The following is a 23,810-nucleotide window of genomic DNA, read 5'->3' on the forward strand; positions in this document are numbered from 1 at the left end:
AGGCTCAATCCCAGCATTGCAAAAAGATTAAAAAGCCAGGAAAGGAAAGTGGGGATCAGGAAAACACAGAAGGTCCTGTCCCCCTCACCTAGCATGCTGCTGAGGCTATTGATCTTCTTTAGAGCAGTTGGTACTTCAGCCTCCTTCTGTACCAGGGCCTCTACTTCACCCACAGCGTAGCCAAAGTCCGCTGTATCCAGGTCCACCTTAAGCATTGGCTCCTCTTCATTGACTCCAGGGAATACCAGCTTCCAGGAACTCCGTTTAGTCACAAAACTAGCTACTTCCTGCAGCCCTAGTGGACCCAGCACAGCAGCCACACTTCCATCCCCCAGACCCTTAGCTCCCAGCACCTCACAGAGCTGGGCCACAACTGCAGGTTCAGATGTAAGTTCCTTGTACTCGGTGTGGGGTCCTGAGATACCTGATGCTCCAGGGCATTTGAGCTCCCATCCACTACCCTCTCGGTGTCGCAGCCAGTGGTTAGACCGCATCAGGCTCAGCTCAGGGGTGTCATAGTAGGTGTCTCGGAAGGTGATCCGGTGCTCTAGGATGCCCCCCAACTCCTGCAGTCGTTCCTCTATGCCAGGCCCTGGAATGAACTTTCGCTCCACCTCAATCAAGCCCTGGGCCATGCTATCTGCAAGGATCATTTGCAACAAACATTTTCTTAGCGCCCAAAGGTGTTCAGCGTGCTGGGCAACGGCTAAGCAGAGACTCTAACTCTGGATGAATTTACTGAGACGCATACAGACTTGCAGATCTTTGCCTCAGCGATACAGGGCTCTGTCTGCGAGATTTTAAACGTTCTCCTACAGTGATTGGTCTCCAGTTAAATCCATTCCACTATTGATGACGTTCTCAACCCAAAGATGTCCCTAGAAAGCAGGTCATGCAACAAATTTCGTCTCAACACCCCACACTACAACTTGCTACCCCAGGAGACCAGGAGCTGCTACCTGGGATGACCTGCCATTCGCAGCCACAGCACCCGCCGGCTTTGCCTCGGGTCTCACCTCAAACCCAAGGGTCTCCCTCTCGCAGGACCAGAAGATGGGGGAGAAGGAGTCCACGCCACACCCGCGAGGAATGCCGGGAGGAGTCCCAGGTCTCGGATCTCAGCCCAGCTCAACTGCGTGACAGGAGAGTACGAGCACCAGCGGCCATTTTAGGCCCATGGTAGTAGTGCCGAGGGCAGACCGGCCCGAGAGACCTGTTAGGTTAAGGGCGATCGCGACTTCCGTTAGGGCAGAGGAGCGAGACCGTCCCCAGGCACCCTGCAGCGTAACCCCTATGCCTCCTGGCGTCCGGGGGGTCGACAGGGGTCCCAGGCCTCTGGTTGAGCGTGGCTTCCTGAGCCCGGTGGATGATGGGAGATGTAGTTCGGAAAAGGGGGGATCTTCGCCATTTCGCCCCACCCATTGCTATGGTGACCTGAAAGCTGCAATTAGTGCTCTGGGGACTTACCTAAAGCTGAACTGAGGTTGCAGCTCTGTGGGGAGAGTCGTGGGCAACGAACTTGAGACTGCACTCTCCAACCCCTCCCGATCTAGGCAGTGGGCCTGAAACACAAGTCACTCACTCAGACGCTGTCTGGCACATATTTAAAACTATTATGGTGGCCTATTTACTGCAGGCCAGTGGCAATGGGCTGGGAAGAAGGAAAGGCAATTAAGTCCAATGTAGGAGTTTTGGAGGGGATCAAACACATTCTGGTAAGAATGTTAAGAGTACGAGTGAGCAAAAGACTTTCTGTTAGAGGAGAAAGTGAAATTTTGAATGAACTACAGATGTGGGATTTCAACAGGTAAAACCTAGGTGGAGACCTAACATGAGCAAAGACCCAGATACTGAAAAGTACCTAGCCTGTATGAGAATAAAGATGGGGCTGGAAATACAATTGAGGGGCAAGTTGGAAAAGCCCTTGAGTGAGTGCCAGACTGACGAGTCTGTCAATTCCAGCAGATCTTGAGCAAGTTTTGTTAGGAGTAGGAAAAATAATTCAATGTTCATTTAAAATACAAGACATATGGAAGAGAAATGACCCTCTGGCTGCTTTAGAAGACTCTTTAGAGAAAATGCCTCCTTACTCCCTCTGAGAGTTTATATTATCTATAAACTTTGTATCTTACTCTCTGGGTGAGGATATTGTCAACTCCTAGGCTTGCTTCTGAAATTAGTGAAAAAAGTGCCAGGTTCTCCACACCAGTCTATCCCTTGTATGTGTCTGGAAACAAAAGTGAAGTAAAACGGTGGCAAAACTTAGGATGTCTTGGATGTATCCTTACTCCTACCCCATGTCAAGCACCACTGGACTAGTAGGGCCTGCATTTCCTTCATCCTTTGCAGTCCCCCCCTCCCCCAAAGTTTTGTTGACCCAGGAAGAAGTCCTAGTATTTTTATGTTTAATGTCCACCCCAATGGGGTAGAGGCAGCAGCTTAATGGAATGGAAAGCCTAGATTTCAGCGACAGACCTGGGGTTGACTGAGTTTCACTTTCTAGATGGTTGGCCTTGGACAGGCTACTGTACCTAAGACTCAGCTTTTTTATTGATAAATTGTGAACTGCCTCACAATTATATGAGGATTCAGTAACAAACTGTCATTTGGTAGAAACCCAGAACTTCAGGAGGTTTTACTTTGTTGTTGTTGTTATTTAAAACTAGGTTTTAGCATCCAGTGTGATCTCTGGAACAAGACTACTGAGGTTTAACTCTGAGGCCGTTGCTTTTTGACCATGCAACCGTGGGCTGGTTTAATCGTGCCTTAATTTTGTCACCTGTAAAAGGAATTAAAGTATCTGACTTATACAGTTGTACTAAATAAACTAATATATGTGAAAGTGATTGGAACTGTCCCTATATACTCAATAAATGTTATAAATTATTGTTACTACAATATAGTGGGCTGATGAGCAGATAAAACCGAAACTCCCCTCTCCAATTCAAAGGACTGTGTGACCGCAGGGAGGAAGCAGAAACTCAGAGACTTCAGAGTAATTGCTGAGAGAAGGTTTTCAATCGGAAAGAAGGGGAGATAAGGAAGCAAGAAGAAGGGAGTGAAAAAGAAAGACTTCCGGGCAGCTCTGGCAAGCTGGTAAACGCCAGAGCTTGTTCTAGAGCTGATCTGAAACAAAACAACAAAACGCATGCATGTTTTCTGTAGGCAAAAGGAAGAGGACAGGACGGGAAAGAGTTTAGGGACATGCCCTCTTGCAGGCACCGGGAGGACCTGGCGTCAGAGTCAAGGAGGCGACAGGATAGACTCGCTGGCCCCATGGAGCCCGCCCCTGGGCAGGGTAGGGTTCCAGCGTCTAAGGAGGAGTGCGGACACTGCGCTTGCGGGTTGGAGGGCGGAGGCGACGGACTACAAGTCCCGGCATGCGCCGCGGCGGGCGGGCCGCTGCACCTGCTCAGTGGGGCCGCCCCGGGCGCCTGGGTATTGATTATTCCATTGTGTGGGACGCTTCGGCTCCAGCCAGTGAATGAGGCGGAGGAGTGAGGGCGAGGAGGAGGAGGAGGGCGAGGAGGAGGAGGAGGAGGAGGAGGGCGAGGAGGAGGAGGAGGCAGGGAGCGAGCGAGTGCCCAGGGTGAATCAATGGAAACCCCCTCACGAAGCCGGGAAAACACTTCAGCCGCAGCCAAATAGCATTGATTATTTTCCTTCACTTCCCTCACCGCCGTGAATTTATTTATTTATTTTTTCCATCTCCGTCCCCGACGCCCCGGAGCGAGCGCTGGAGGGAGGGAGGAGGAGGGGAAAAAAAAAAGGAATCAACACATCGGAGAAGTCCCTTCCAAGAGCCGCCCCCTCCCCTCCCCGCCTCGCGCTGCTCGGCGGCCGTGGTTCGACTCCCGTCCCTGCTTCCAGCTGAGGTGTAAGTGCATCGATTTCCGATGCTGCTGGGTTGGTTTTTTTTTTTCTCCTCTCCCTCTCGCTCTTCTTCCCTTCCTTGCTCTTTGGAAGCTCGAGACGAGGGGAGAGGAGGCGTTCGGAGACTGCCGCTGGAGGGACGGAGAGGGATGGGAAGGGGCTGGGGGAGGGGACACGGACGGACTGACAGCCAGAGCCCGGGGAGAAGGGGAGCCGGGGTGTGGGAGAGAGGGCGTATGTAGGGAGAGAAATATGTAGGGGGTGGAGGGAGAGACTGGGGAGGGAGAAGCAGGGGCCAGCGGGACAGACGGAGGGTAACGAAAGCCTAGACGGACCGCGCCGAGCTGTACGGGGAGCAGGGTTCCCGGAGGGAAGGGGAGGCCGGGTGAGTTCGAGGGCTCAGAGCTGTCAGCCTGGAGGGGCCTGGGTCTCGGCGGCCCCCCGCCGGCTGAGGGATGGGGGAGGAACCGCGGCGGGAGGGCTGATGGATGGGTTAGCGCGCTAGGGTGCAAGATGGGAGGGACGTCTCCGTTTTGCCTGAAGTTGAGCACCCCCCACCACTCTTCTTTTTGAAAAGGTGTGAGTAGGTGAGGGGAAGCCTTACTGCCCCATTGAAGATGAAGCGTGTCTGTCTTGTTACCCCTGTCCCACATCAGCTCTTGTCTACCCCTGTCTGAGTAGCCCTATCATTTTGGAGCACTGGGCCATGCTTCAGCTGTGCCTGTAGTTCCCCTGATCTCTGTCCATATGTCCCTTCCTCTTGGTTTTGCCATTCTTCACCATGTCTCCCCACTTCATTCGTCTCCAGTTCTGTGTGTCACTGTCTCTGCTGTGACCCTTCCCATCTGAGTGATCTCCCTATGTGTCCCTTTCACTATGTGTCACGCCTTGGCTGCCTGACTGTTCTGCCGTCTAGGACTCCATGCCCTCTCCTTCAGGGTCCATCTCAATGTCTGTGGCCTTTTCATACTACTTTGGAGTTAGCTTATTGACCAGGATTATGATAGTCATTGGTCAGGGGTCTGAAAAGTAGGGGGATGGAGCAGATATGTCTTCCCCCAGACTCATGTGCCCTTTCAGCATTGCTAGGAGAGCCTTCAGTTCCACCTTCACCAGGGAAGCTTTGGAACTTCCTAGCATTGTTGACTGTCTCCTTTGCCATGTGCCTGTCTCCCCCATCAGGATCTCACGATCTGGTCTTCACTGTGTATCATCTGTCTTTCCAGGAGCTTTCCACCACAAACCTCTTCCCTGCTGACTTCATTTTCCTCCCTTCCCCCACTTTACCATTGTATATATTTTTTCATTTCCCCATTTTATTTCATACCTTTTTTTTCTATCCTTGAATGCCATGATCTCCCTTATTTATTCACCATCTTTGTTCCAGTAATCTGCCTTCTTTCTACCTTTTCTCTTAGTCACTGTTTCTTTTATCCCTTTTCCCCTTATCCAACATTTAACCTCAGCAGCAGAAGAAACCACAAGCAAGGGGCTGGGAGAGGTGGGGGATATGGTTTGTGAAGGCACATAAATAGGCCAAGAAATCAATTTAATGGGCTTCCAGGGGCATATAACCCCTTCATCAATCAGTGCCATTATGTCAGTTAACTGTCAACTTTGATTTCATAAGGGGACGTTCTCTAGGACTCTAAGCTCCACCCTGCCTGGTTAGCCTCCATCCTCAGTTCATTCTAGATATTAGTGGCTTTTTCTTCACTTTTTAATTCATTTTCCTCCTGTACCGCTACTATTATTTTATTTGGATTCAGCACCATTTTTTGAGGCAGTTTTTATTATTGTGGGAGAAGCTATCTGATGCAAAGGACCAGATTTATCCAACCTAAAGAATGGTAAAGGTGGATAAAAGATATGTAGTTTATCTTGGTTTTAAGCCCATCATTGTTTTTCCAGAACTCAGGAGCTTGGGAGGGTAAAAAGAGGAGGCAGATATGGGCAGATAATGGAAGATTTCAGAGGTGAACAGAATTATAGAAGGGAAGGGGAGGCCTGGTGCAGTAAACACATGGGGTAGAAAAATGTTATGACATGGGGATGTGCAAAGGAAGTGAGGAAAATCTATGCGGAATGGGGAGAAGAGGAGGAACCGAAGGGTGATTAATGACAAATTGAGAGAATAAAATAAATAGTTAATAATTACACAGAGGGAAGAAAATATCTCCTTTTTAGAATATTCCTAAAAAAGGAGATCAACAAAAAAGCTATATGAAATGGATACAATGGCAAAGTGGCGTAAGGGAGGAATTGATGAATAGGAGGAGGTGGGAAAAGAATATATGGTACAAAGAAAGTAAATGGATGGCAAATGCAGGAGTGCTGAAGCAGATCAGAGCTGCACAGAGCTTGGTGGGGGGAAAGGAAGAGATGATGAGGTCTCAAAGGAAACAAATACCTCTGGTGTAAGGAGGACACAGCATGAAGGATGCAAACAGTTCACTTCGGGGGAGGGGTTGATTTGGAAAAAATGGATAGCAGAAATACCACAGGCCCTAAAACAGAGAGCTGCCCAGGCAGGAATTGAAAGAACAGAGAGATCTAGTGGAGAGAGAGGAAGAGAAAACCTCGTGAGCATTCATTCCATTGGCCTCATCACTCACTACCCTACCAAAGGCCTTTACATTTCATTCCCAAGCCAGGAGAACACAAGCAATGAGATGAAAAAGTAGAATTCCCATTTATTTCAACTGACAGGAACTTGAATCTTCCTAGTCCCCTGAGAACCAAAGACCTCAAACCTCTGATGTCATAAATTGTTGGTGTTGCCTTGGCAACCTTACAGGATTCCTCCCTCCATGATGTCAGAGGCAGCTGTGTTACCTTGAGAACCATGCAGGAACAACTTGCTGCTTTGCTGGGGAGCTGTATGATATGTGGGCCGGGGCCCTGGGTAGAGGCAAATCTGTAGGATTCCTGGCACTGGTATTTGATCTTGCATCCTTGGAGTTGTTTGTAGCTCAGAACAACAGTTGTCACAAACCACTATTGTTTGAGTGTCTGAGGTTTCCTAGAGCCTACTGAAGCAAGACAAGGGACCTTCGGAGACAGGGGGCATTGAGGTTAGGGTGGTGATACTGAAATGCAGGCTAAGAAGGAGGATAACTGGAAATGGCAATTCCAGAACAGGAAAGGAAATGGAGGAGGGTGGATAGTTGAAAATGTCAGATGAATCTGACTTTGGGTTTAGGAATGGAAGCTAAAGCTGGAAATGCACAAGAGAGGGGATCAAAGCTGTGGTAGAGTACAAACTGATGCCTGAATAGAGAAAAGGGAGGGTTCTGAAATGCTAGAGAGCAGAGTGGAATTTGGCTAGAGGAAGGAAAGAAGGTCCCTTTAAGCCAAAAAACTAAGCATCAGGTGGGAGATACAATGTCGTTCTGAGCAGGGGCTGTGTCTGTTACTCAGAACAGGCTTAATAAATATTTATCCAGCAAATGTTCATAGGAACTTAAAAGTTGCCCTCCCAGTTCTCTCTCAAACTCCTAAACCTGAGTCTGCATAAATGGGCAAATTGGGAAATCAGAAACTGGAAGAATATTAACTAGCAATAGTGAAATATGAGGCAGAAAGGAGAAACTGGGTTAGAAACACTCTTGGAGGTTTGACCTGGGAATTCTATATAGAGATAATGGGCAGAAAAATGATTCCAAGACAAAAATATGGAAGAAGATAGAGAAAAGATGGTATCCAGAAAAGGTTCAGAGTTTTTTCCTTAGACAAATTTGAATTGAAAGTAGTATCCCCACCCCATTCTCAATCATGAAATAATTGCATCATATACACAAATGCACAGTGGTCACAAAGAATTCACAAATCAATACCAGACCCTTTCTGAACACCTGTTCAACTTGTAAACCCAGGTGTTTACAAGGAAGTCAGCATTGGCCACGTGGACCAAAAGGCAGGAGGAGGGAGGGGTTACTAAAGCTGAGAAGAAGAAGGATCACCTTGACATCTGACTGCCATTGTTGATGCTTCTAGAAGCATCTAGAAGAGGAGGAGGCAAGATACAGAACTTACCACAGCTCGCAAAACAAAATCAGAGCCAAACACACAAAAGCCTTATAAGAGAAAGGTGTACCCCATCAGGGATTATAGCCCACCTGTCCTGTTGTTTCAGTAAAGAGCCAAGAAAGACCCTGAAGAGATTAAGAAATAGGGGAAAGAAGACAGAGGGGAGAGTCTGGCTATAATAAGAAAGACCAGGGCAGCAGAAGAGGCTAGAGGCAGGTGCCTGAAGGGAGGACAGTGGTGGCTACATGCACTGTCAGCAGCGCCATAGACTTGGGCAGCTCATATTTTGCAGCAGGCGACAGGCTGTCGACACAGCGGTCCTTTACCTCACCGTTAGAAACTCATTTCATTGATTTTTCCATCTTTCTTTTCAGGCTTCTCATACAGCTCAGTCATCCCACCACCCATTTTCCCAGAGCCCCTTGCCTCTCTGGGGAAAGCCCCAAGGAACTAACTGTTTATGCATGCCTCCTCCACCCCAGGCCAGTGAGGCAGGGGTGAAAGATTTGGAGGTAACTTTCAGGGGGCTGAGATCTGCCCATGCTGTGGTAGCCAGACTATACCAGTGGTATGAGGGCTACGTATACCTGGAGGAAGACAATTTTTTCTAATTCCTACCAAGACAGTTCTGCACCCCTCAACATTTTCCCCCCAAAAGTTAAATGCGAGAATGAGAGCCTTCCTGTGTTTGGGCAGCAATATGGGATTATATCAAAGCTAAAGTTCAGGCCTTGGAATTCACAGGAGGGCCATCCACTGAAATGGTGTGTGCATGGTGACCTGTGCATTCAGGACATGACTAGCTCAGGGTATGCAATAGCCTTTTGTAGTGAGAAGAAGGCATAGAATGTACGGTCTCGTCCTGTGTAGCATGTTAAAGTGCAAAGTTGGTGGGGCAGGAAATTTTTACTTCATGTGTAGGCCTTTCCCCAGTGCCTCTTGCAGTCACAGCCAAATACCTCCACCTCTCCCTTTGGGGCTGGGCTTGGGCTAAAGGTCAAGAATCAATTACCAGTTATTTGGCTTCTCATAGAAGGAGGGCAGAGGGTGGGACAGGATTGTTGGATTGTTTCCCTAGAGGAACTGATGGAGTAGAGCCATTTCCCTCCTTAATTTTTTCAGTACTTGTTTTGAGGGAGGAAGAAGCCCAAGCCCCCTGCCTCTGTCTTCCATTCCATTTTCTTGGGCCTTGGGTGTGAGTCTAGGTTTTTCTGCCACTGCCGCCTCCAACCTCTCCTGCCTCTTTCATGGTTGGTTCCATCCTGTGTTTAATATCACTGGCCTGCTTGGACCACAAATGCCTTTCTTCTGCCTCCACAGCTTCACTTTCTTCAGGCTGCATAGTTTCCAAAACCTAGAGATACATCCTGGTGCTTTAGAGAAAGAAATGCACTAGGGGTTAGGAAGAGAGAAGAGCAGGGAAGGAAGGACAAGGAAGGTTCAGAATAGACTGGGCAGGGAGGAGTAGGGAGAAGAGGGAAATGTGACTTGGAGATGGGAGGAAGCCCAAGAGATGGCCACAATTAAATGAAGGAGGGCAGGAGGCTGTAAGGACTAGGAAAGAACTTGGCAAGAAAGCAGGGAGCCTGACCCCTCCACAGGGATATGAAGACTGCTAAGGAGGAGTAGGGGCAGGGAGTGGTTGGTGAGACAGAGCTGAATAGCCAAGCTGCTGCCTCAGCCTCCCTGACAGTCCTGAGTTCAAGCTGTACAGGCTTTGACCCTTGTGGGAGGAACTGAAGTGGCAAATTAATGATGATAATGAAGTCACTGCTCCTTGTTTGTCTTTGCTGGTTTCCCCTTGAGATTTGTCCTTTGGCCAGACAGGGCAATGTGGGGGAAGGGAGGGATAGCAGCAGTGAAGGGCAGGGAAGGGGGAGTGGAAAAGAGGATGGAGAAATGGAAATGTGGAGGACAAATCAGTGGGGGGAGAAAGGGGAAGGGGCTAAATGAGGGAAAAGGAACCCAAGAATGGAAGAGAGAGGAGACAGAGGGAGACATGAAAAGAGAAGGTAAAAAGAAAAGCAGAAAGACAAGATAAGGGAAAGAACAATGGGGAACAGGGAAACCTGGAGGGAGATGGAGAGCTGGAATGGAGCAGTGGGGAGCCAGAGGGAGAGAACGTAGCCAAGGCTGTGAAAGCTGCAGCTGGTGGGGCCTGTGGGCGGGGCCTCATCTCCATCTCTAATGGCTGTGAAATGAGGTTAGCTCCATTAGAGGCGGTGAGAGTGTAACGAGATCACACTCATTAGGGCCGGGCCATCCCAGTAATTACCACCACCCCAAACACGCCTGTGCCAGCCGGCCACCAAGCACATATAGGCATATAGCAACACACAGCACAGGACACCCTGATGCTGAATGTAAAGCACAGAGCCCATACAGGTGTGACCAGAAAGCCTGGGGGAAACCAGCCCCTGGTGGCTAAATAGAGCAAGCACCTTCACTAACCCCAAAGAGATGTTTGGATAGAGGTACACCCTGGATATCAGCACCCCCCAACACACAAAGAGCAATAAATATACACATACCTGCCAACTGAGGAGATAAGGCATGTGGATGGATAATTATTTTCATGTATTGATCACATCCAAAGTGCCATTCCCCAAAATGATTGTTTCAGTGGACACAACCCTAGCAGGTACTATTTCCCATTCTCTATGGAAAACTGATTTGAAGCTTTAATGACTCCGGAGTGACTTGGAAGGCTGAGGCAGGAGAATCACAAGTTGGAGGCCAACCTCAGCAACTTAGTGAGGCCCTGTCCCAAAATAAAAATTAAAATGAAAAAGGCTGAGGCTGGGGATGTGGTTAATGAGCTGAGGTCATTTACATATTAAGGAATAGAACTAAAATCTGATTCCAGGTCTGTCTCTAAATGTTACGGATTTTTTTGGTTTGTTTTGGTGCTAGGAATTGAACCCAAGTGGCCTCCTAAATGCAGTGCTATGCACAGATTTTATCACAGGGCTACCTTCCCAGCTAAGGCTGTGTTTTGTTTTGTTGTGTTTTGCAGTACTGGAACTTGAAAACAGTGGTCCTTACCAATGAGCAACATCCCCACACCTTTTTGTCTTGTAGGGTCTTGCTACATTGCTGAGGCTGTCTTCTAACTTGTGATCCTCCTGCTCAACCTCCTGAGTAGCTGGGATTTTAGGCCTGCACCACCACCTGTAGCCCAAGTCTGTCTTTAAATAATACCAGACTGTTTATCTGATGAAGTTCATATGCTAATATGAGGTACACATATAGACTTTCAGCTTTTAAGACATTATCACAAATGATGCACACTGATCATCCAAATAACCCTACCTGGTCTTCCTCCCTCTTTCTCTGTCTCTCTTCTCTCTCCCCACAAATACATGCCCACCCAGGGGCCAATAGCCCTCTATAGACTGCAAAAGGAATGGGTGCCCCTGGAGTTGCACAGAGCACTAGTTTTGTTCTGCCCTTATATTAAGAAACAAAGGAATTTGAAGATGGCACATCCAGCACCTTTAAGCTGAGAGAGGATGACAGCATATATGCTCAAGGTGAGAAACACAGGACAGGGTAACATACTCAAAAATCTCACTCAAAATGCATACCAGCCAGAGTTCAGAAGTTTTCAAATTAACCCAAGAACAGAGGCCGTTCATTCAGCCTACCTGAGTTCCAGTTTCTTTTTTTTTTCTTTTTTTTAATAAATATTTTATTTTTTAGATATTGGTGGACACAGTATCTTTATTTTATTTCTGTGTGGTGCTGAGGATCGAACCCAGTGCCTCACGCATGCTGGGCGAGCGTTCTACCCCTGAGCCACAACCCCAGCTCCCCCCCCCCCATAAGTTCCAGTTTCATTTCTACTTTCCTTTTCTTTTGTACTAGGGATTGAAACCAGGGACACTTAATCATTGAATCACAGCCCCAGCCCTTTTAATTTTGAGACATGGTCTCACTAAGTTGCTTAGGGCTTCATTTAGTTGCTAAGACTGGCCTCCAACTTGTGATCCTCCTGCCTCAGCCTCTGAAGTCACTTCTGCTTTCTAATTGGGAGACCTTAAAAATCATGTAATCCACTTAGTCTTTTTCCACATTTGTAAACTGGAAATGAATAACTGTATGTATTGCATCAGATTATAATAGAGAATTATTGATGTGATGCTTGTCAAGGGCTTAGCACAATGATACATGGTAAACATTTAAAAGAATTGTCTATTATTTTATTATGACAACTAACTGGAGGTTCAGTAGCCCTTATCCTAAATACTTGAGATCAGATGTGTTTTGGATTTGGGGGTTTTGGGATTTTGTAATATGTATACATTATATAATGAGATATCTTTGGGAGGGGACCCCATTCCCACTGTGAAATTCATTTATATTTCATATACACCTTATATATATGGCCTGAAAGTAATTTTATATGTATTTTCAGAAGCAACTGTGTTTTGTCTACAACTGTAGACAGATGTGGAATTTTCTACTTATGACCCTGGCACCATGTTCATACTAAAAAAGTTGCAGATTTTGACTAAGCACAGTGGCACACATCCATAATCCTAGCTACTTGCGAGGCTGAGGCAGGAGGATCACAAATTTAAACCAGGCTGGGCAATTTAATGAGAGCCTGTCTCAAAGTAAATTTTAAGAAGTGCTAGAGATATAATTCAGTGGTAGAGTGTGTAAACTCTTATCACCTGCCTAGCATGCATGAAACCCTGGGGCTGATCCAAAAGTCCAAATTCAAGGGCACACACAACCCCCTACCCCTTCTCTCCTGTGGTGCTCGTGCAGAAGAAGGGTTCCAAGCTGGCTTCATGTGGTTGTCTAAGCCTGAGGCATGTAGAACATCAGTCCCTCCAATGTATTTACTATGAGATCACACAGGTCTGTGCAACATAGCAGCTCCACACTGCTGTCCTAAAACATCTAACACATCAAGTCCCAGAGGTAGATGCCTGGGCAAGAGATTCCTTTTCTGGACACACCCACTCCTACCAGTAGCACCTGGTACAGCATACCTCAACAAATCTATGCACAAGTGGTTGTGTGTGGTTTCAGCCCACTGCTTCCCTTCTACCTGTCTACTCCCTACCCACCACTGTCTTCTTCTGAGCCTCTCTTTCTCGCATCTTACTGGATTCCCTCATGTGCACCTTAAGCATTTGCAAAGTATAACACAGCCTCCTTGCTGTCTCCCTCCACTGGAGATAGTCTACCTTCCAATCTGGTGCCTGTGTTGGGAGGCCTGGAAGAGATCCAATGTTTACATATTCAGACGAGGATCCAGCTCTACTCCCCTTACTTCCCATCTCTCCTTCCCTTCTGGTATCTGCTTTAACTGTCTCTTTACCTTCTGTGATACCTCTCCTGCTTGTCTACTTCATTTCCTGCCATACTCAAACTCTCTCTCTTTTGGACAAAACCAATCTTATACAAAGTAAGCATTCTTTAATATTTATGGAGGATAGGGGGAAAAGAAGAGTCAGAGAATTGACTCAGCCTTTTTCATGTTCTCCTATTATCTTAAGTACAAGAAGTAGGATTACTGTTTTGTTTTCAATAGAGAAGGTAAGATTTAGAGACCAAAAAAAAAAAAAAATGATAGTTTTAAATGCAAGGAGAGGCCACAATAGTTTTTTTATTTGTTTTTGTACTGGGGATCAAAACCTGGGGCTTTCTACCCCTGAGCTATATCCTCAGCCCTTTTTATTTTTTTATTTTGAGACAGGGTCTCACTACATTGCTTAGGGCCTCACTAAATTGCTGAGGCTGGCTTTAAACTCACAATCCTCCTGCCTCAGCCTACCAGGGTGCTGGGATTACAGGCATGGGCCACCACACCCAGCTCATGATAGTTTTGATCCAGGCATTAGCTGCTGCTGCACCCAGTTCAAGTGTGAGCCTGAACAAAGCTTCCATTCTTTTGGGTGTCTTTCAGCCCAGGAACCAATAATTACATGAATTCTGCTGCTGGAAAGACTAGATTTAAATCCTGTGTACCTATTATTCTGCCCTCAGTTGAAAAGGGCAGAGATCAGAGGATGGTTTGGTTCATCAAGAAATGGACAAAGTGGCACATGCCTGTAATCCCAGTGACTTGGAGGCTCTCAAGTTCGAGACCAGCCTTGGCTACTTAGTGAGGCTCCAAGCAACTTAGCATGACTCTGTGTGAAAATAAAAAATAAAAAGGGCTGGGGATGTAGCTCAATGGTATAGCACCTCTAAGTTCATTTCCTAGTACCCAGAAAAGGTGGGGGGTGGGCAACAGCCTCTGTGCAAATACCTTGCCCCACTCCAGAGAATAAGCCAGCCAGCTAGGAGAAGAGGAAAATAACCCACTTCACTGATGTCCAATATATGCACTTTTCACATGTTACTTATTCTGGTATGGACAACTGAGGAAGAAAGGTATTATTATTCCCATTTTTCTAGATAGGTAACTGAGGTAACTTCCAAAGTTGATAGTTAGTGAATGGTAGAGCTGGGATGGTGGATCTAAGGTCCATATTCTTCTACTATCTTTTTTTAAATATATATTTTTTGGTTATCAGTGGACCTTTATTTTTATTTATTTGTATGTGGTTCTGAGAATCAAACCCAGTGTCTCACACATGCTGGGCAAGCACTCTACCACAACCCCAGCCCCTCTTCTACTTCTTAAGAAATAAAGCTGGGGCTTTGGTTATGGCTCAGCGGTAGAGCGCTCGCCTCGCATGTGCGGGACCCTGGGTTTGATCCTCAGCACCACATAAAAATAAATAAGTGAAATAAAGGTATTGTGTCCAACTACAACTAAAAAAATAAATATTAAAAAAAAAAAAAAAAAGAAAGAAAGCTCATGGGGCTGGGGCTGTAGCTCAGTGGTAGAGTGCTTGCCTAGCATGTGTGAGGCACTGGGCTTGATTCTCGGGAGCAGGTATGGTGGCACATGCCTGTAATCCCAGCCACTCTGGAGATTAAGCAGGAGACAAAGGTAGGAGGATCCCAAATTCAAGACCAGCCTGGGCAACTTAGACTCTGTTTAAAAATTTAAAAAAGATTGGGCTGGGATGTGGCTAAAGCGGTAGCGTTCTTGCCTGGCATGCGTGAGGCCCGGGTTCGATCCTCAGCACCACATACAAAGATGTTGTGTCCGCCGATAACCAAAAAATAAATATTAAAATTAAAAAAAAAAAAAGATGAGTTAACCCTGGGTTAAATCCCCAGTACTGCAAATAAATAAATAAATGAAACTGGGAGCTAGAGATATAGCTCAGTGGGAGAGTGCTTGCCTAGCATGCATGTGGCCCTGAGTTGTATTTCCCACTACCATCAAAAAAAGAAAGAAAAAGAAAGCTCCACTAGTTTATTTGCTGTTTATTCCATTAAACCCCATTAGATAGGCACATTTATTCCGTCTCTCTCTCTCTTTTCTCTCTATGGTGGCTTCCTCTTGAAAGCAACAGGTTGAGATAAAAAGGGCAGAAAGGTAAGGGCAAAGTGAAAGTGAAGACAGCAATGTTAGGCAAGCTTGCAGAAGGAAAAAAGAAAGAAAAAGTCCTACAAACTGGCTCGGAGTAGGGACAAGTTGGTCAAACCATTAGAAAAGTGGAAGGCGGGGGCTGAGGTTGTGGCTCAGTGGTAGAATGCTCAACTAGCACGAGTGAGGCAGTGGGTTTGCCCCTCAGCACCACATAAAAATAAATAAATAAAATAAAGGTATTTTCTTAAAAAGGAAAGAAAAATGGAATGCAAAAAACCTTTGGAAGGTTATGAAGTAGAAATCATCATATGCAAATTTTAAGCAAATGTGTTGCTGCCTTCTAATAGACTTGTATGCAAAACCTTTTGCCCTGTAGTTAGTTGGTTTGGAGGAAAGGAGAGATGGATTTTGCTTTGTGTTTTTTGGAGAGGAATTGGACAGGAGAAAGCCAGTATGGCCTCCAACTGGCTTACCCTCTTCCCAGTTATGTTCTCTCTATAACCACCAGGGAGCAGTAGTGTTTTTTTCCTTCTCCTGGTGGGTGTTAGGTAGGGCAGGGAGTTCTGGTCTTGCTGCACATTCATGGAAGTGCCCCTGGTCCACTTCCCTTCACTTTAACCAGCCAGCCACAGCACCTGCCCAGGGGCTCCTTGTCAGTGAGGAGTAGATTCTCTCCTTTTTCAGACTATTTGTTGGTCCTTCCTTTGCCCCCATGATTCTGGTTAAATAGCACTTGTTTTCTCATCTTGCTGGGGCTCAGAGCCTGCCTTATAAGCTTTCAACTTGTTTCTGCAATTTCACGTCCAAGCCTGCCTTCTCTTTTCAGTTTCAGTGTCAAGATGTCTGTCGCTCTCTGACCTGTGTTATGTCTTGCTGCCTCCGACTCCCTGGTGTCTTCCTTTTTCTAAGTACTGTATCTCCCTCCATCCACCTCTTGCAGTTCAGTAATTACGACTCCGTTTGTTTGTAGAGCATTAACTCCTTCTGAGCTATGAAAGTAACTTCCATCCTTCCCTACTCTGAGGAATAACCAATAATTCAGGTGTGGAAGGAGAAAGAAGGCAACACCAAGAAAGAAAAAGAAAAAATTCTCTCGTGTTTCTCTCATCTCCCCCTCCCTCCCCACCTCACCCTCTGAGGAAATGAAGTATTAGAGAGGGAGGATGGAATGCAAGGGAGCATTGGAGACCAGGGCCATTTTGGAGCTAGCAGATTCATCTCTGGGGACAACTACACCCTCAGAACTCTCCACCCTCCCCAGGCTTCAGGCCTCACTCCTCCCATCCCCCTCGGTGGCAGCAGCCATGTAATTTAAAGCTCTCTCTGTCGCCTCTAATGTGATCCTCTCGTTTTATTGACTCTCTCTGCCGGCTGTGGCGCCCCTTCACATCAATCTCCACTCTAATCACACTGCTGCCACTGCCTGCTCAGCTCCCCTAACCCCTTTCTTCCACAGAGGCCCCCAGCCCTCTCCTCTACCCAGGTCCTTCCTTTGGGCTGTCCCCTACTTCCACTCTTCCAAACCTGCCTGCTTCCTCCTTCCAAGGCAGGAATGCCAGGACCTGTGCCAGTTGTCTTTTACTAACATCTGAGACATGTCCCAGGGGAGAAAAGATGCACTTATGCAAGGCAGGACCTAAAGGAAGGTCCGAGGGTGAACAAGAATCTCAGCCTGGAGATGGTAGGCTGGTAGAGATGACTTTTAGGCCTGTCTTTCTGTGTCAGCTCCAAGTCCAGGTAGGAAAGGCAAAGGAAGGGACATGGAGATTCAGAGAGGGAAGGAAGAAAAGATGGAGGAGAAGGTAAATAGAAGAAGGAAGAAAAGTGAAAAAAAAAAAAAAACCCTGCAGCTAGAGGTTTGTAATAAATAGTGGGTGATGAGAGAAGCACTGAGAAGAAAGGGAGAGGGGGAGTTGGTGGCAGTGGGGGGGTGCGGGTGATGCACTGAGGCAGAGACAAATTTGCAATTGAAATTCTTTCCTGACGAGGAGGAGGGGTAGATTGGGAGGTGGGGAAGGGATTTGCAATTTTAAACAGCTGTCTACCTACCCTGGGTAGATCTGGGTATCACCCATAAGCTAGCTGGAAGCTTAGCTCCCTTGGTTGCAGCCAAGAATCAGCACTTTTTCCAGGCCTGGGAACTAGACTCTTAGGAGAATGAGGCTTGGAATACCCATGGGATCTGGGGTTTTGGTCTACTTAGGTCTCCTCTGAGCTGTGATGCAGAATTGTAAGACTGGGCCAGGAAGGAGCCATCAGAGTGGGCAAAAAGGTTCTTTGGTTGGACCAGCTGGAAGATAGCACCCACCACACTCTGCCCTCAGCAGCAGGGGGCTTGGCTCTTCTTACCTGGTGGAGTAATAAAGGGTGGTAGAGCCCAGCAGTTGGGGTTGATGGGCATGTCAGATCCTTACAAGCCAGCACACTATCCCCCACCCCACCCCCATCAAGGATATGTAGAAAGAACCTCCAACAACTTTTGGCTTATATAGGAATCTACTCTCTTCAGTCCAATCCCTTCACTTGTGTTTTGGTTCTCTAACACTGGCCCCCTCCCTTCCCCTTCATCCCTTTCCCAGGTACTGATTTGCATTTTCATTATCATGCTAATCTAGTCCCTCTCTAGTTCCTTAATGGCTCTGACTTCACGCCTGGCTGGACCCCCTTTGGAGGAGGAATGAAGTGAGAATTGGGGTTTGCTAGCTGGATGGGGCCAGACCAAAGATATTTCAAATCTAGGAATCTGGAGGTGAGGGTTAGAGGTGGCCCAAGGAAAAAGATCATCCTTCTTAAGCCCTCCCTGAAGCATATGGCCTGAGTGTTAGAAATTTAATAATTAGAGATCTGCTGATAGGGATAGTGGGGCCAGATGTAGATGGGTGCTTGGGACACGGTGAGTAAGGGATGGAAGAGGCATGAAAGGTTAGTCAATTTGAGGGGAAGATCATGGTTTAAATGTTGGGAGCCTTGATGGACCTAGTAAGCTAAAGGCAGCTGAGGATTCCTGATTTCTAGTTCTTTGGAGGCACATTTTGCCTGTCTTGTATCCTTTTCTAGTTTTACCACCTTGGAGCCTGGTGACCATCAAGCTGCTATGAGATTAAATAGGCTACTGAAAAGCATTTAGCATAGTGCCAGGACCATGGTGCATGTACTTTAATAGCTTTTAGTAACATTTCTATGACGTATTATTTTTCATCTCTTCAGAGAGGGAGTAATATAGGAGTTGTCCTTCAGTTGGTCAGGGAAACTCCCACCTATTCCTGACCAGAGATGGATCTGAAATCATCAGAGAGCAGCACAATGCCTGTGTGCAAGGGGGATCAATTACAGCCTGTTTCTGGCAAGAAAACCTTGATTTAGGAAATTTATCTCTTCAGGGCTTGGAAAAATCTAAGGGTCTTCTCCAAAGTTCATTCATTCAAAAGACACTGGCTAGCTGGGTGTGGTGATGCACAACTACCTGGAGGCTGAGGCAGGAGGATCACAAGTTCAAAGCCAGCCTTGGCAACTTAGTGAGGCCCTAAGTAATTTAGTGAGAACCTGTCTCAAAAAAAAAAAAAAAAAATTAAAGGGAGGTAAAATGCAGTGGTAAAATGCCCCCTGGATTCAATCTCCAGTACTGGAGGAAAAAAAAAAACAGACATAGTCTATGACAGGCACCATTCTCTGTACTAGTAATAGAACAGTTAGAACAAGGGAGACCCTGCTGTCATGCAACTTACCTTCTAGTGGGAGGAGATTAGTAAGCCAGGAAATGTCAGGTGGCAAAAAAACTCTGAAGAAAGTAACCCTGGGGGCTGTTTTAGCTTTGTAGAGAGGGCAGGCCTGCTGGAGGATATTAAGCAGAGAACTGAATGTCAAGGTGTTAAACTGTGCAAGCTGTACGGGGAGAGTTTTCCAGGGGGACTAAACACTTGGGCAAGAGCCCCAAGTGGGAATGAACTTGGCATGTTTGAGTAACAAAAAGGCCAAAAAGAAAAGGCCAGTGGGCTAGAGCAAGGCAGCATGGAGTATGTTAAAATTCACCTTGGAGTGACCTGGTGCTAAGGCTGGAGGATCACAAGTTTGAGGGTAGCCTAGGCAATTTAGCAAGCCCCTAAACAACTTAGTGAAACCCTCACTCAAAATTTAAATAAATAAATAAAAAGGGCTGGTGATGTGGCTCAATGGATAAGCATCCCAGGTTCAATCCCCAGTACTAGGGGGGAAAAAAAAAATGTACCTTTGCAGGCAGGCCCTTCTATAGGTCAGGTACAGGAGTCTGGATTTTAATCACAATGCAATGATAAACCTTGATGGGTTCTAAGCATTTAAGAATATAGTATAATTTACATGTTAGAAAAGACAATTACGAATTATGAGCTGGGCATGATTGGCACACACCTGTAATCTTAGCAGTTTGGGAAGCTGAAGCAGGAGGATCACAAGTTTAAATTGCCTCAGCAATTCAGCAAGATCCTGTCTCAAAATAAAAAATAAAAAGGGCTGAGGACATGGCTCAGTAGTTAAGTACCTCTGGGTTTAATCCCTGGTACCAAAAAATAAAAATGATACATGAAAAGGTAGGAAGTGGGTGGGGACACAGAGAAAATAGGCAGGTCATGAGTGGAGGGTTGATGAAGCTGAATGATGGGTTTAAAAAAAAAAAAGGCTGTTTCATATAATTTGGTGTATTATAAATGTTTGGCACTTTTCATAATTGAGAATTAAATAAAAGATCATTCTGGCTGCTGGGTGGAGGAAGACTACATGGGAAGGGGCAGTAGTAGAAATGGAAGGTTAATGTGGATGTGTCTGTTGCTTTAGTTCAGAAATGATAATGGCCTGGACCAGGCTAGTGCTAGTAGCAAAGATGATCAGTGCAGGGTTTGACACATTCTAGAGGTTGCCATAGAAATGGACACAGGGAAAGGCAAGTGAGAAAAAAAGAAAAAAACTTTACGCTATTAGTCTAAGCAACTAGATAAAAGGTACCATTTTGAGATAGGCAAGAGAAGCAGGTTGAGGGAGAAATAATGAATTCTGACTTTGGACATGTTTAGTCTAAAGTCTGTTAGACACTGAGTAAAGCTTCGAAGTTGGCAGGCAGGTGTCTGAGTATGGTGTTTACGGAAGAGGATGAGGCTAAAGTATCCAGAGATTTAGCCTGGCTGGGGTCCCAGTGGCCTCACAGCTCTGTCTCTCCATGTTTCCTGCAGGGTACTGGCTGGCACGCTGAAATGAACCCCCAGCACATCTCCGTCTACCATGGCCACCCTTAATTCAGCCTCGACCACTGGCACCACCCCCTCCCCTGGGCACAATGCCCTATCCCCACCTCCGGACACCTCCTCTTCCAGCACCCCCTCTGATCCTGTCACCAAAGATCCCCTTGCTGCCCCCTCCACCTCTGAGAGCATGAGGCCCTCAGAGCCAAGGGGACAGCCTCTGGAGTCAGGCTGTGGCCTTGTCCCACCAAAGGAGCCCCAAGAAGAGCCTGGCTATGGTCACTTCCCACCAAAGGATGTGGGGGTGGGAAAAGACAAGGAGCAGGAGGAGGAAGGGCTCCCTCCCATGGACCTGAAAAACCACTTATTCTTCACAGCTGGTGGCGAGGCCTACCTAGTAGCCACGTTATCCCTGGCAGGCAGCAGTGAATTCCTGTTACCAAAGGGCTTCCCCTGGGGTGAGGCAGGCATCAAGAAAGAGCCCAGCCTGCCTCTCCTTGCCAATCCACCCCCTGCACATCTTACTGCCCTTCACATTCAACATGGCTTTGACCCAATCCAAGGCTTTAGCTCTTCTGACCAAATTCTGTCCCATGATACCTCAGCGCCATCTCCGGCTGCCTGTGAGGAAAGGGATGGAGCCTTCTGGAGCTACCAGCTGGCTCCAAACCCACCCGGAGATCCCAAAGATGGCCCCATAGGGAGCAAAGGGGAAGACCACAGGGCATTTTTCTGGCTCTGCCTTCTGTGCCGCCTGGGTTTCAGCAGGCCCCAGTCCTTTATGGGGCATACACAGTCTCATGGGGTGAAGCTAACTCTTGCCCAACACCAGGGCCTGCTGTGTAGCCCAGCTGTGCTCCAGGAGGGGGAAGAAGGCTGCATGGCCCTCATAAGCTTTTTGGAACCAAAATCCCTCACTTGCTCCTCTCTTGAAAAGCCCCTTGACAACAGTAGCACAGCAAACATGGAGGAGAATGTAGCCCAGACCAAGGATGGCCCTCCTGAGGCAGAAGTCCAGGGCCTTGTCCTCCCTGCTGAAGAAGTCATGGCTCTCAGCCCACCCTCCCCACCTGCAACCCTAACCACCTGGGACCCCAGCCCAACCCAAGCCAAAGAATCGCCAGTAGCAGCAGGCGAGGCAGGGCCAGATTGGTTCCCTGAGGGGCAAGAAGAGGATGTAGGGCTCTGTCCCCCACTCAACCAAAGCTCACCCACCTCCAAGGAGGGGGCAACTCTTCCTGCTCCAGTGGGCTCCCCTGAAGACCCCAACGACCCACCCCAGCCCTACCGCCTGGCTGATGACTACACCCCAGCCCCTGCGGCCTTCCAGGGCCTCAGCCTATCCAGCCACATGTCCCTGCTACATTCACGCAACTCCTGCAAGACACTCAAGTGTCCCAAGTGCAACTGGCACTACAAGTACCAGCAGACTCTGGATGTGCACATGAGAGAAAAGCACCCTGAGAGCAATAGTCACTGTAGCTATTGCAGCGCCGGGGGAGCCCACCCCCGCCTTGCTCGTGGAGAGAGCTACAACTGCGGCTATAAGCCCTATCGCTGTGATGTCTGCAACTACTCTACCACCACCAAAGGCAACCTCAGCATCCACATGCAGTCTGACAAGCACCTTGCCAACCTGCAGGGCTTCCAGGCAGGGCCGGGAGGACAGGGAAGTCCCCCAGAGGCATCACTCCCACCCTCCACGGGTGACAAAGAGCCCAAGACCAAATCATCCTGGCAGTGCAAGGTGTGCAGCTATGAGACAAACATCTCCCGCAACCTACGCATCCATATGACCTCTGAGAAGCACATGCAGAATGTATTAATGCTGCACCAGGGACTGCCGCTGGGCCTGCCACCTGGGCTGGTAGGGCCAGGACCTCCTCCCCCACCAGGAGCTGCCCCAAACAACCCCCCTGAACTCTTCCAGTACTTTGGGCCCCAGGTCCTAGGGCAGCCTCAGACTTCCATGCCTGGCCCTGGGCTGAGGCCAGATAAGCCCTTGGAAGCCCAGCTACTTCTCAATGGTTTCCACCACCTTGGAGCACCTGCCCGCAAGTTTCCAACACCTGGTAAGCTCCCTGAACTCTACTATTCTCCCCTACCCAAGCCAAATTATTCTCTGCTTTCTTCCAAGGCCAGCTCCCCACTTAGGTAACCACAACTCCCTCTGAGCACTCTCCTACTCATTAATTGGCCTCCCTGCCTAACAAACTGAACCTGCACCATCTCTTCCTTGGGCACTAATCTTATCTTTGTCTTCTAGCTCCTGGCAACCTTTCCCCAGAGACCCATCTGCCTCCAAGTCAGCTCCTGAGCTCCTCATCAGACGGCCTACCCACCTCACCACCCCCAGATGATAGCCCGTCCCCAAAGGTGTTCCGCTGCCTAGTGTGCCAGGCCTTTAGCACAGACAGCCTGGAGCTGCTGCTCTACCACTGCAGTGTAGGCCGGAGCCTCCCAGAAGCTGAATGGAAGGAGGTGGCAGGTGACACCCACCGCTGCAAGCTCTGCTGCTATGGCACCCAGCTCAAGGCCAACTTCCAGCTCCACCTCAAGACTGACAAACATGCTCAGAAGTACCAGCTGGCAGCCCACCTTCGGGAGGGGGGTGGGGCCATGGGCACCCCTTCCCCAGTCCCCCTGGGGGATGGGACCCCTTATGGGTCTGTCTCCCCACTGCACTTGCGCTGCAACATCTGTGACTTTGAGTCCAACAGCAAGGAGAAGATGCAGCTGCATGCCCGGGGGTCAGCCCATGAAGAAAACAGCCAGATCTATAAGGTGAGGCTGGGGCAGGAGGAGGCAGGAAAGATAAGGGAAAAAGGGTGGGGGTGGAGGGGAGAGTTACAGAGTAGGGAAGTGATGGAAAAACTCAGGGTGACAGAAATGAAGAAGTATACACCAGAGTTATAAACCGTTTGGGCAGACCTGAAGAGAGACACCAAAGAGTAGTAGATCATGATGAAGTGAAATAGACTTTATTCAGCTCTTCTGATATCTGGGCCTGGAGGGAGGGATCCATGTTAGCTCAGTCCTTCACATCACCAGAAATTCAAGAGGATGGAATAAGTTTCCATTCACATACTAGGAAGGAGTCCAAGATTGGTAGGAGGAAGAGAAAGAAATTTGGAGAAAAAAAACAGTAGTATTCAGTGGCCATAAAAAGGAAAAAGGGCCCAGAGGATGGAAGGTTGAATGGGGTGGGGAGGTCCTGCTAGTCAGGCTCCATTAGGGGAGGCAAACAAGTC

General features: G+C 47.8%; 2 protein-coding genes across 5 annotated transcripts in view; one reads left to right on the plus strand and one right to left on the minus strand.

Moving 5' to 3' along the window:
• The window catches only part of Thtpa (thiamine triphosphatase), a 47,194-nt gene that overhangs the window by 5,520 nt on the left and 17,864 nt on the right, over positions 1–23,810 (minus strand). Inside the window, exons 1-3 of one of the 3 annotated variants that reach the window (XM_078050324.1) lie at positions 1,468–1,562; positions 1,017–1,213; positions 89–640 (exon numbers count right to left, since the gene is read on the minus strand). In XM_078050324.1, coding sequence (XP_077906450.1) covers positions 89–635 — 547 coding nt within the window. In that variant the 5' untranslated portion in view covers positions 636–640; positions 1,017–1,213; positions 1,468–1,562. Of the gene's footprint in view, positions 1–88; positions 1,407–1,467; positions 1,563–23,810 lie in introns of those variants that run through there. The other 2 variants (XM_040275853.2, XM_040275854.2) reach the window with 2 other exon arrangements.
• Positions 3,530–23,810, plus strand: part of Zfhx2 (zinc finger homeobox 2) — a 32,011-nt gene continuing 11,730 nt past the window's right edge. Inside the window, exons 1-3 of one of the 2 annotated variants that reach the window (XM_005338753.4) lie at positions 3,530–3,877; positions 20,551–22,631; positions 22,826–23,343. In XM_005338753.4, the coding sequence (XP_005338810.1) occupies positions 20,600–22,631; positions 22,826–23,343 (2,550 nt within the window). In that variant the 5' untranslated portion in view covers positions 3,530–3,877; positions 20,551–20,599. Of the gene's footprint in view, positions 3,878–4,164; positions 4,259–20,550; positions 22,632–22,825; positions 23,344–23,810 lie in introns of those variants that run through there. The other variant, XM_078050323.1, reaches the window with a different exon arrangement.

Source organism: Ictidomys tridecemlineatus, chromosome 5 (genome assembly GCF_052094955.1).
Source record: "Ictidomys tridecemlineatus isolate mIctTri1 chromosome 5, mIctTri1.hap1, whole genome shotgun sequence".
NCBI lineage: Eukaryota > Metazoa > Chordata > Mammalia > Rodentia > Sciuridae > Ictidomys > Ictidomys tridecemlineatus.